The sequence below is a fragment of the Crinia signifera genome, chromosome 2 (assembly GCF_055691185.1).
Source record: "Crinia signifera chromosome 2, ASM5569118v1, whole genome shotgun sequence".
In the NCBI taxonomy this organism is placed as follows: Eukaryota; Metazoa; Chordata; class Amphibia; order Anura; family Myobatrachidae; genus Crinia; species Crinia signifera.
Window position 1 is genome coordinate 280,037,334 of NC_139218.1, and position 13,675 is coordinate 280,051,008.

Genomic DNA, 13,675 nt, shown 5'->3' on the forward strand with positions numbered 1-13,675 from the left:
GCAGCAGTGCAGAGAATGGAGGAGAGAGAAGGAGGGTGATCCTGCCAGAGAAAGAGATGACAGCAATAGAGAGGACCTGGGCTCCACCTCCCAGCTTACAGCGTCCCAGCTGCTCTCAAACCAACTGCTCAATTCTATTCACTGCCGAGCCTGAACAAAAAAGTGGCTATTTATTAGACTACTTGTTTGGTATTGTTCACTGCCACACAAAAGACGTTTCATTATGTTAGGAAAAAAGGCCTCCTTTTCCAGAGAGAGAAACAATAACTTGAAATTGTCTTCAAAGTCTTTACTATCAATAATAAATTTCATTTTCTTGTCTCCCTGCCTTGCAGTGTATGTGTGTAGCCGGGCACTCCGCTTGGGGAGCTTTGGCTGGGGCTGGTGCCTGATGTTGGGGAGTTTGACATAGGAATATAGAGAAACACTGACATATATATATATATATATATATATATATATATATATATATATATATATATCACACACTAGAATACATACTTGTAGTCACACCCGCATACACAATCGAATGCACGTGCTAATATAGGTGAACCGCTTGGCCGAATATTGGGAGGATGACACTACCAGAGGTACCCTGTAAGTCTAAAACTTCTTAGCTTCTTCCACTTTGGGTTTGTTTTAAATATCCATTGAATGCGTTAAAATGTTATTGTGTTGTTTCTTACCTGGGGATCTGTTATTTTACTTTTGTATGCATGTTATAACTGATGGTTGATTTAACAATTATTTTGCATGTGCACATTGGGGTAAAGGGGGAGTTGAGGGGTGAAGTGAGGCTTTTGGAGGCTCCATAGAGGGGGGTATGAGGGGAGGTGTCAGTAAACTCAACCAATTTCTTATTTCCTTGGTTGTGGATAATGGAAGGGAGCTTAGCATGCTGGGGACTAGTCCTGAGATTATTATTTTTTTCTTGTATAGGGAGAACTTTCACGATCATACAATTACTGTTAAAATTGGAATGTTAACATACTATGTCATATACAGAAAGACTCAATTTGTACTGAATGGCCAGCTCAATGTCTTAATTAGAAATGCACAATGAATGTCATTATATATATATATATATATATATATATATATATATATATATATATATATATATATATATATATATATATATATACAGTAGTATACACACACATACACACAATTCCTCTTGTATAACGTAATTAATATATATATATATATATATACACACACACACACACACACACAGACACACACTTGATTCCGTATTTACTATATACACAGCATTATAACATTATTCGGGCGCCCATTTTGTGCGAGATCTGGGACTGTTCTCATTACTAATGATCTGATAGTAAAATATACGGTATTTATTTTGTATATCCTTGTGGTGACAATTCTGCATTCGTGTGAATTCTCCTGGTCTACACTTGATGTGAAATTGCATTCTCGTTATGTCTAATTAAGTAAACTGACGAAACCCTTTAATCAATCAATAACGGCAGAAAAAAGACACTCTTAATTATCAGCTATAAGCGTAAGAGGCGGTGTACAATGGTACTTCACTTTTTTATGGAATTTTTTTTATGAGCGTTGGGCTGATAAAAACTGAGGCTAACGTATTGTGTGTGTGTGTGTGTGTGTGTGTGTGTATGTGTGTGTGTGTGTGTATATATATATTTATATATATATATATATATATATATATATATATATATATATATATATCATACAGTACATACATAATACATACACTGTACACAATACACACATACCGTGCACACGTATTGATTGAGGAGTTTTGATAATGATCCATCTTTGCAAGAATCTAAAAACAGGTGTTTAGATGTGATAGTGACTCAAGTCACTTTACAAACCCATTAACCCATTACAAACCATTACCATTTGCATTATTCCTCCTTGAGATGTGTTTTTAAGACTGCCTGTTCATAAATGAGAATAGATGATACAGGGAAGGTCCAGTGTGTGTTTTACAACATTGCAATTCAATTTACATTTGCTGTATTTTTACTCATTTTTCCTGGGATCACTTTTCCCATACTCCTACTGTACTTGCTGGGGAAGAGTGTAGAATAGTTGTGATTTTTGGTTACACTATTATAGCCTGAAGTTCCATGGTACATACTGTACAGTAGTACTGGTCTGCCAGCGCAGGTAATCCCCGGTTTGGGAATATACTGACGAGAATTCACACTAAACCCTGGTGAATCCTGTTATACTTTATCTGAGATAACGCAGCGTTTTGTGTTACAGCGAGAAGGAGCGCAGTGTATTATTTCAGAAGTGGCAGCGGGATCAGCCTCATTTGGGGGAGGAATGCAGGGAAATTAGAAGGCTTCCTGGCAGTCAAAAACTGCACCTGGCAAATATTCGTTGAATATAGGCACAGAATTACTCCCAATACAAGATTAAAATGATACTACCAATTTACTATAGAAGGGAAACAGATAGGGTGACGCAATCAAGATAAGAGCTCATTTCTTTACAATAATTCATTTTTTTAAACAAAATATCCGATTCTATGCGTGTTTAATTTGTCATGTATACATTACATGCCTTAGCTATGACAGAAATGCAAAAACTCTATTGTTAGTGATGCTAAATATTTCGTATATAATTGAAGTAGTACAAAATAAATGGGCAAGCGAATTATTGCCTCGTTTAGCCATAGATGATAAAATAAATGCGGTGAATGTTCCAATATATGTATATATACTCTATATATACCATTTAGAGATGTAATGGAGGTAATCACTGGAGACGAACGGGTTTGAAATCGTGTCAAAGTGATGTTTTAATCTCATTGTAAAGTGTATTAAAGTACTAGATGTAATTTATGTGAGATGCTTGGATGAAAAAAGAGATTGGAGTGGGATGATCCTTTCACTCTCCTATGAACCCCGTGTCATGTTTGTACTGTTTGAAGTCTGTGTAGCTAATCTAATTTGCAATAGCAGGGATGGCCTGTAAGAAAAGGACGAGGTAGCTTCATTTTTTTGTATCCATAATTCGTTGTGACTTATGTTCTACTTCTGAATAATCACTTTTCTATTTTTTTCTAATGACAAGGGAACATCTGAAAGATAATATTTACAGTTACATATGTTTAAGTGGCACCTATCTTTCATGGATTATCATCTTTTGTTGGACATTTAATACTATCCTTATGTTCTACTACAACAGAAAAAAAAGATCCCCACCCCCATTTCAAAAACAATACAGTTTATACTTGAATTCTGCTGAGGGGCAAGAAGTAGCGTAGAGAGCCAATAATCTAATTATAGCCGATGTTTCAAAACCGCTTCTTCTCCCGTCTATGCGAAATCTATTGTTGTGAAGAAACAAATTCAACCAAAGAATATTTGATTTTGACAAATCCGATTTCAATGTGCATTATATGTAAAAGTTGTGACATTTTAAATGATCTTGGAAAGTGCGTCTCTTGCTGCTGTCCAAATACTGGTTTCCTTCAGATGTCTAACAATAAATGCGATTTTTTTTTATTAGCGATATTATTTACATTTTCTCATTGAAATTCTTTTTGCGTGATTTTTTTTTACATTAAAGCTGTATTTTCACTAATTGACGCTTGTTTGCGCACATATTGCGCGTTATAATCCTTTTTGGTTTAAAGCGCATATTAAACCGCCTAGAATTAGGATCATTCGAAAGAATAAGGTGCACATGTACGTATGAATACGTACACACGTCAGCATATTTGCTGTTGTTACAAATAAATAGTATTGGCTATTGTGTTTTCCAAAAAACATACATTTTAATTCAGTATCATAATATTTATTTTCTATTAACATTAGTATTGTAGACTATATATCGAAAGATTTCAACTGTAATAGAGTTGAAATGTGCCAACATATTATTATATTATTATATTAATATATGTATTATTTGTTTTCTTATATTGCAATTTGATATATAATTGATCATTTTCGGGTTTTTTATTGTTTTGATGACTTAAAAAATAAAATGCATTAATTATTTTATATTATTTAAAAAACTAATATAAATACATTTAGAATGCATTATATCTTGTTGCTGTGTTTGCGCTTGGCGCTGTACACCCAATACTCTATTATGTCAGTAGAGAAATATACTCTGTGCAAGTGTCCAGCAGGTACAGATGTACTGTGTGCGGGGATGGGGAGAAAGTGCTCCGAGTTACTGGTGTGTAAAGCAGATTACAAGGTGGATGCGCCCTTTCCCTGTCTGGGGCTCCAGTCAGTCTTTTCATTAACTATCCAAGGGGTTTACACAGCTTGAATATTGACGTCTCTCCCCAACTGCTCCGTTGTTAACCCAATTACAGAATTCATCAAGAACTGTATTGAATTATCTCTATCCATACAGTATCAGCATTAGGCTAATTAAAAGCTATAATGTTGATATAATGATTAAATCGTTAGCCCTGCTGTAGGGAAGTAATATTTTGTTTTCTCTTCAATTAGAAGCTGATTGAGGTTTACAGAGCAGGTCAGCTGTGAAATCTGAATTATATGTGTCAGTGTTGCTCACAGGGTGGGACTGTGGCCGAACCCTTCAGAGAGACTCATCCATAGTCCTTAGTAGAACGTTACAGTACATACATGTGTACGATGGTGTGATGGCTTTATAGTGAGTAGGGGAGCACACTATGTATTATAGAGAGTTATTAATAGAGTATGCATAGTAATAATCTTAATATTACAGCATTTGTTTAGCTCTTTGTAAGACAACAACTATTGTGGATATTGTTTGTTTTTGGTTGTATGTTGCAACCTGTGGCATTTAAATTCCTTCTGTGGCATTTAAAGTAATGGCATGTGATGCCAGCCTATCCAAGCCTGGGGGCAGTAGGGCATGCTTAGATTTCTAGTTCTTCAATAGTTGAAGAGATCGCTCCATAAATTGGATATTCAGATTACCACTTTAGAGTGTAACATAGTACTCACATTAATATATTAAAGGATCGGAATCAAATAGTAGCAATATACTAAAAAAAAGAAGAGAAAACGAAAACTAATTTGAAAACAATATAAATTGATAAAACTGAGCAGGACACATCTTCTTTGCTGTTCTCATGAGTCCTGGTACTGGTCCAGGCCATTTACGTTTTTGACCAGCAGGCGGCGATCACACCCTTTGGAGAGACTTGCAGTATTGCAAAGCACTGGCTTACTAGAGGGTAGCTGTTGTGTACTGTAAGATGTTCAACATTTGCTGGCTTCAAGTCTGAAATAGAGATCACCTTTACCAAGTTATTTGAACTTTTTTTTTTCCAATTCCGAAAAGTCTGAAATACGCCCTAAAAAATACTGCCTGTCATGCATTCTGAGCAATGGAAGCTTGCCCTGTCAGCTCAGTATGTCCATTAGAAATGACAAAGTAATAACCCACCTGTTATGGAGTCTATGCAAAAAAACTTTTAGAGCAGATGAAAGTGAGTTTCATCCCTATACCTGTTCTGGGACTGTAACAGCCTGATAGGCATAGAGCAACTGGTTCCTGCACATGGCCCACAGCACGTGTGGCATGTTACCTCCGTGGTTCGCCTACAGCCGAAATATTGTACATTGCACAGCCTGCATTATAAATACATCTTTATTCCACCCAGTTGCAGAATGCCAGGGTTATAAAATGTTCCTATAGAGAGAAATGATTGGAATGCTTTCGGCAGAAACTTTAAATACAGTAAGGGAGAAAATAGAACTGTCCCCCGACGAACGTTCTTGTTATCTGATTTTAGAGATATGGCAACAATCTAACGTTATGTCTGTTGAAAGCAGGGAGTACTACAATGACATCTCCTGTGAAGTCGTGCACCTACTAGTGACCTAACATGCGACAAATACCTTCACATCTATTGGTACTGCTTGTCCCATCTATTGACACTGCTTGTCCCAACCATTGGCGATGCTTATCCTATCCATTGTCACTGCTCAACTAATTTACTGGCACTGCTTCTCCAATTTACTGACATTGCTTATCTCATCTGTTGTTACTGATTCTTTCATCTATTGCCACTGCTTGTCCTATTTGTCCTATCCATTGGCACTGTTTCTCCCAGCTATTGGCACTGCTTGTCCCATCCATTGGCACTGCTTATCCTATATATTGGCACTGCTTGTCCTATCTATTGGCACTGCTTGTCCTATCCATTGGCACTGCTTATCCTATATATAGGTACTGCTTGTCCTATCCTTTGGCACTGCTTGTCCTATCCATTGGCACTGCTTGTCCTATCTATTGCCACTGCTGTCCTATATATTGTCACTGCTTGTCCTATCTATTTACACTGCCTGTCCTATCTATTGGCACTGCCTGTCTTATATATTGGCACTGCTTGTCCTATCTATGGCCACTGATGTCGTATATATTGCCACTGCCTGTTCTATCTATTGGTACTGCCTGTCCTATCTATTGGCACTGCTTGTCCTATCTATTGCCACTGCTGTCCTATATATTGTCACTGCTTGTCCTATCTATTAACACTGCCTGTCCTATCTATTGGCACTGCGTGTCTTATATATTGGCACTGCTTGTCCTATCTATGGCCACTGATGTCGTATATATTGGCACTGCCTGTTCTATCTATTGGTACTGCCTGTCCTATCTATTGGCACTGCCTGTCCTATATATTGGCACTGCCTGTCCTATCTATTGGCACTGCCTGTCCTATATATTGGTACTGCTTGTCCTATATATTGGCACTGCTTGTCCTCTCCATTGGAACTGCTTGTCCTACCTATTGGCACTACCTGTCCTATATATTGGCACTGCTTGTCTTATATATTGGCAAGGCTTGTACTATCCATTGGCCCTGCTTGCCCTATCCATTAGTATTGCGTGTCCTATCTATTGGCACTGCCTGTCCTATCTATTGGCACTGCCTGTCCTATATATTGGCACTGCTTGTCCTATCTATTGGCACTGATGTCGTATTTATTGGCACTGCCTGTCCTATCTATTGGCACTGCCTGTCCTATCTATTGGCACTGCCTGTCCTAACTATTGGCACTGCCTGTCCTATATATTGCTACTGCTTGTCCTCTCCATTGGAACTGCTTGTCCTACCTATTGGCACTACCTGTCTTATATATTGGCACTGCTTGTCTTATATTTTGGCACTGCTTGTACTATCCACTGGGCCTGCTTGCCTTATCCATTGGTATTGCGTGTCCCATCTATTGGCACTGCCTGTCCTATATATTGGCACTGCTTGTCCTATATATTGGCACTGCTTGTCTTTACTATCTATTGCCACTGATTGCCTATCTATCCATTGGTACTGCTTGTACTATCTTCTGACACTGCTTGTCCTTGCTTGTGTCATCTAATGGCATTGCTTCTCTCATCTATTGATACTGTTTGTCCTATCTCTATATTGGCACTGCTTCTCCCAGCTACTGACACTGCTACTCCCATAGGGGTATTACTGTCCCTCCTTCCCCCAGCTACAGCTCCGACCTGTTCTGTGTAAATAACCCCTGCCTACTGTGCGGGGACACTTCAGTCTTTTTTCCTTTGTGAGTTGTGCACCTTCCGTTGTGCTTCAAACTCAAGACAATGAAATTCCAAGTTGAACTATTTCTATAATACGATACGACCGCCCCGACTCTCATTAGTATCTAGCCCGTCTCTTGCTGAACTCTCTCAATAACAGCTGTCCAGTGTTTTCTTATTAGTTACTTCATCACATCAACATGTATCAATATGAGGGCCACATATTCTGCAGGCAGCCTATGTTTGTACCCAACTTTATTACAAGAGATATTATAAGAATATCTTTATTATGTACGCATATGTGTGTGTTCATTAAGGGATGTACAATTTGCATTTATGCATGTATTAATTACAGTACGTGTTTGTGTGTTATTTTGCTTACTATTGGTGTATGTGTGTATACATATAAAATGGAAAGCTAGAATTTAAATCCAATTCAAATGCATTCTGCTAAATATCTGAGATTGGTGAGTTGCCGGCATATTGTACAGATTCCACCTGAACACATTGTTCTCACATTTGCTGCAATGTGAAATTCAAACAAATTGTGGTGTTTGTGTGGTTCCCGGAATTGCGTCCGAGATCAGGTGCACTGGAAGAACTGGTCTGTCTATATATTACAATGAGAACTTAATTATACCCTGAAGTCCCCCAGCCGCCTGCATATAAGATGTTATCAGCCCTGGCAGAGGATCCTTCATGTGTGATTGGCACAATCTGTAACTGTCTCTCTCCTGTCACTTAGCAACTACTTACACCTGCTCCCTGTATCCTCACATCTGACAAGCCTACTCCTAGACAACAGCACACACACACACACACACACACATCCCCAGACTCAGTCCTGCACGCACACACACAGACACACACACACACACACACACACACACGTCTTCTTCTCCCCATCCCAGAGTCGCTGTGCTCTGGCCACGCATCACAATTCACAGATACCGATACTACAGAATTATATGAGTCACATGGAAGAAGTAATCAGTTTAGGAAAATCGCAGCTTTGTCTATGTCAATGTAGATAGACTGAAATGATGTGATTTGTTTCCGTTTCACAATTTCTATTGCATGAATATTATTATTTGGTAGATGGTATCCATGTGCTCCTCACACTACTGCTATCCATAGGATGCATCCAGGATAAGACTCAATAATACATCAAATGTATATTTATGTCACTAAGGCGATAATAAGGAGCATTACCAAGTACTTAGCCAGTTACTGTTTAATAGGACAATATATCTATCTATCTATCTATCTATCTATCTACCATCTATCTATCTACCTATCTATCTATCTATCTATCTACCATCTATCTATCTATCTATCTATCTATCATCTATCTATCATATGTTTGGATAGATAGATAGATAGATAGATAGATAGATAGATAGATAGATAGATAGATAGATAGATAGATAGATAGATATTCCAATTTGACACAAACTTTGGACGTGTTAGTAGAAGAGACAGGTGATTTCTTCCTTCCTGTATAGAGTGTGCCCCTGATGCAGATGACAACATGTGTGGGGAAGAGAGGGCAGCACATGGTACTGTACCTTTCCATCACTTGCCCAGGAGGACAGAAGTAATATTTGCCAACTATTATTAGACTTGCATCCCAACCCTTACACTGGCATCTCCTCCGGATCCTTACCTCTGAGAGATAAAGGGACAGAGAAGGAAGTTCTCGGAAAGGACAGTGCCCCTCTCCCACCAGGTTTTATTTTGGGCGCACATCAGCCCTCCTTCCTTCTCTGGGTCCCGTTCGTCACCCCCTGACGTCATAGGGCAGCATGCCATGCTCATCACACCGGACAGCCAGGGGCAGGCGGAGCAGCGCGCACACCTCCTTCCCTCCCCCTTCTGCGGCGCTCTGCCCTCCCCTCCCCGCCGGCCGCCGGCCTCCCATTGGCCACGGCAAAATCATTTAATCGCAGCCGGTGTGCGCCGTATGGCTGCTGTGCGCCTGGCTCTGAGCGTCTGATGCCGCAGGCGAGGAGGGAAATGAGCAGACAGCAGCACCTCCTATATCAGAGAGCGCCGCACTTCCCCGAGCACTGACTGCTGCTCCCCGGGACCCTGATCTCCGGCGCTGCACTGTGCGGGCTCCTGCTGCTGCCGCCCTGTGCCCTTCCCTCTCCTGCACTCCAGTGCCCGTCCCAGCCTGTGTGATCCGGGACATCGGGGGCGCTGCTGCTGCTGCTGTTCCTGCCAGAGCTCAGCACCTGCCGGAGACGGAGGAGAAGAAAGTTTCCCCGGCGCCCAGGAGCTGACTCCCCCGGCCGGACCTCATGCCCGTCTCTGCACAACTTTCCCCAGCAGCAGTGACAGCGTGTGTGCCGGAGTGACAGCAGCCCCAGAGTCCGGGCAGAAGAGAGGCAGCCAGCCCCAGCACCCCCCACACACACCCCTAGCCAGACCCCCCTAGCCAGCCGCGTGAATGTACAGCATGATGATGGAGACGGACTTACACTCCCCCGGGGTGCAGCCCCCCAGTAACACGGGCCAAGCCGGGGGAGGAGGGGGCAATAAGGCCAGCCAGGACCGGGTGAAGCGGCCCATGAACGCCTTCATGGTGTGGTCCAGGGGCCAGAGGAGGAAGATGGCCCAGGAGAACCCCAAGATGCACAACTCGGAGATCAGCAAGCGGCTGGGGGCGGAGTGGAAGGTCATGTCCGAGGCCGAGAAGAGACCCTTCATAGACGAGGCCAAGCGGCTCCGCGCCCTGCACATGAAGGAGCACCCGGATTACAAGTACCGGCCTCGGCGGAAGACCAAGACCCTCCTGAAGAAGGACAAGTACTCCCTGGCCGGGGGGCTGCTGCATGCGGCCGGGGGAGGACACATGGGAGTCGGCCTGAGCCCAGGCGGGGGCACCGGCGGCTCAGTGGGGGGTGGCGGACCTGGAAGTGTGGTGGTGCAGCGCCTGGAGAGCCCGGGCTCGGGGGCATCGGCCGGGGCCGGAGGATATGCTCACATGAACGGTTGGGCTAATGGGGCTTACCCGGGCTCTGTAGCCGCGGCAGCGGCGGCTGCCATGATGCAGGAGGCTCAGCTCGCCTACAGCCAGCAACAGCAGCAGCACCCCGGCAGCGGGGGGCACCACCCGCACCACCACCCCCATCACCCGCACCACCACCCGCACCACCACCACCCGCACCATAACCCCCCTCCGCCTCCCCCGCAGCCCATGCACCGCTACGACATGAGTGCCCTGCAGTACAGCCCCCTGCCCGGCGCACAAAGTTACATGAGCGCCTCCCCTTCCAGCTACGGGGCGCTGAGCTACTCCTCCAGCCAGCAACAGCACCAGGGCTCCCCGTCCTCTGCCGCGGTGGCGGCCGCGGCTGCAGCTGCAGCTGCGGCGGCATCCTCCGGGGCCCTGGGGGCTCTAGGATCCCTGGTGAAATCTGAGCCCAGTGTCAGCCCACCTGTGACCGGGGGTGGCTCCCACGGCCGGCCGCCTTGCCCTGGGGACCTGCGGGAGATGATCAGCATGTACTTACCCAGTGGGGGGGAGGCCGGAGACCCGGCTGCCGCTGCGGCGGCGGCAGCGGCTGCGGCAGCGGCAACCAGCAGACTGCACAGCTTACCGCAACACTACCAGAGCGCAGGGACAGGGGTAAACGGCACGGTGCCGCTCACACACATCTGAGGACTCCCTTATACAGAGACTTGCACTATACTATACAATACCAAGCAAAGAGACTACAGACCCACAGCCTGCCATCTGTTCTATCACCAAGAACTTTCTGTTTGTTTCTTTTGTACAGAAATGTTTTGATGTTCTTGTAAAAAAAACAAAAAAAATCCAAACTTAAAAAGAGATGAGAAAGTTAAGGTAACAATATTTGGTTCTTTTAGAAAACAAGCTAATGCTCTTTCCGATACTAATTTTAGATGGGGGCAAATATGGGATTTGTGTACAGTATTTATGAGTTTTATGGCATGGGATATTCATTCTAATTTATTTTATGTTTTTTTCGTTTGTTTGTTTTTTTAGCTATACATTGCTTTTAGTTCTGTTTTAACTTTTGAAAACTATGACTTCTACTCTAATCATCATTTTTTAGTGAAGAACGTACCTATACACATCCTGTACAAGTTGTTGTTTATTTATGAACCACTTGAAGTTTAGAATCTATTTTTGTTTTATTTTTTTACTTTGTAAATGTTGGTGTATTCCCCAACAATCCCCCCACCCCCACCCCCTTGTTTTGTTTATATTATTTCGTGTACATTCCTGGTGATATATTTTTTTTATTATTCTAGACGTTTCGGATTCATATTGTGTACATAGTTTAATAAACGTCCTCTCTGCTTTAAAATAAAGACAAAACATCAGACTAATAAGTTGAAGTTTAAGCTAAATAAATTTTCAAATGAAAAGATGTACACGTTTTTATTTCAGAACTTTATTCGGTTGCCATCTTGCTCAAAGGTTCACTGATTTTTTTATGTGTGTAAAGATAAAAAAGTAACATTTAAAATTGTTTGAGAACTAATTTTAAAATGAGTCAAGCAATAAAAAATAGTAAATTATATTATACAGATTGACACATGTCATTTTTTTGACACCAAGTTGCATTTGCATCGTTCATTTGTTCACATTTGGTTTGGATTAATTCCAACTCCATTCTATGCTTTACCACGAAGATATCAATCATTCCAAATCCGAAATCCATTCTTGAAAATACAGTGTAAATTGTTAAAATCTTTATCATTGTACAGATTTATTAATTACAATTCTCTGATTTCATTGTGTTAGCTATATTGTGATTTATGAAAGTTTACGCCTTATACCTAAATGAATTACTCAAACCCGGAACAAGTGCTATACTCAAAGATACATTTTGGTTTTTTTTTGGAGGAAAAAAACAACAATTTTTTTTTGCAAAATAAAACAGATATATCTAAAGAAATAGTTTAAAAGCAAGTTTATTTAGATACGCAATTGTCTAGTTTAAAAATGATTTTATTTACAAATGGTGAAAGTCACCCAATTAATGTAAAAGTCTTGTTATATTGAATATCTAATAATTATTTCATTATAGGTGAATATAATACTGGCCTGATGATAAATAAATACGCCCAGTTGAGTTCTTAACATACAGTACCTGTTTTTAAAAAAAAAAACATTTTTTTCTAGGAGTGTGACTTATGAGCAATTTTCTCTCTTACAGATCGCTAAGTAGCAAATACCCTCGGTTAACACCGAACAGTCCAGCTCTTTACTGAATCTATTGTAATTACTGCACTAATGAGTAATCCTTTTGTGTCATGTTGGCTTTTTACGTGGTTCGTTAAACCCATTGCAACATTTTCATTAAGGCCTCTATTAATTTAATGTCATCATTAAGCTCTATTTAACCTGAACATTTCATATTATACATGACAGTACTACTTCTATTATCAAAAATATTCGTGTCAGGGAACAGTTTTAACCATTTCAGAGAGTCCTAAACTAGGGAAAAATGTGAACATCACTTTAAACACCTGTTGATAGTGATGATTTACATATGTTCATAACCCCATTTAGGTTTTTGATGGATATTGTTAATATTACAACAGATATAATCTATTAAGGAACATACAGTACTTTAAATACAAGATTTAATACAAATTGTATTATTCACAATTTATACATTGACTCACCACCTTGCTTTAAATAGTAAAATATTAACCCGGAGTGTGAAAGCAGTTCTTACGTCATAGCTGGGTATTTACCTTTATATTATTCTGTTTTTCTTTTAACTTAATTTTTGAAATTTGTTGCTGTTCTTTGTGGAATTTTTTGTAAGCTTGTACTGAGTTACATAAATCGTTCATTAAATCTAAGCACAATAGATTTAATGTTGCTGAGAAAAAAAAACATTATATTGCGTTGTCTTTTTATTAAATTGAATATGAATTGATGTCAAGAATCCCAGATATGAGATCTTGCAAACCACACCGTTCTCTCCCAAGTATGACGCTGCTGGATTGCAATTGGGCATGGCTTTTCTTGCAAGCCTATTTGTTTTGCTGGAATGCGTGCCTGTCTAATACTGTATTTGCTACAGATACATAGGGAAATGATTGTAGAGATGTAATGACACATGATAACTCCGCTGAGAGACTGTGAAAGTTGAAACTGGAGAATGCCTCTTGTTAAGAG

The 13,675-nt window shown here is 41.0% G+C and overlaps 1 protein-coding gene and 1 long non-coding RNA gene across 2 annotated transcripts in view; both read left to right on the plus strand.

The window, feature by feature from the left end:
- Window positions 1–329: 329 nt before the first annotated feature.
- The window catches only part of LOC146059054 (uncharacterized), a 100,343-nt gene continuing 86,997 nt past the window's right edge, over window positions 330–13,675 (plus strand). The window contains exon 1 of the long non-coding RNA XR_014470123.1: window positions 330–597. This is a non-coding gene — a long non-coding RNA (uncharacterized LOC146059054). The remainder of the gene's footprint in view (window positions 598–13,675) is intronic.
- On the plus strand, window positions 9,444–13,324 carry SOX1 (SRY-box transcription factor 1). The gene has a single exon (XM_083168686.1). It carries the CDS (start codon window positions 9,959–9,961, stop codon window positions 11,171–11,173), a length of 1,215 nt encoding a protein of 404 aa, XP_083024812.1. The 5' UTR covers window positions 9,444–9,958; the 3' UTR covers window positions 11,174–13,324.

Bases quoted from the DNA above. Each gene is read 5' to 3' on its own strand.
- SOX1 (XM_083168686.1), top strand. From the start codon at position 9,959: ATGTACAGCATGATGATGGAGACGGACTTACACTCCCCCGGGGTGCAG.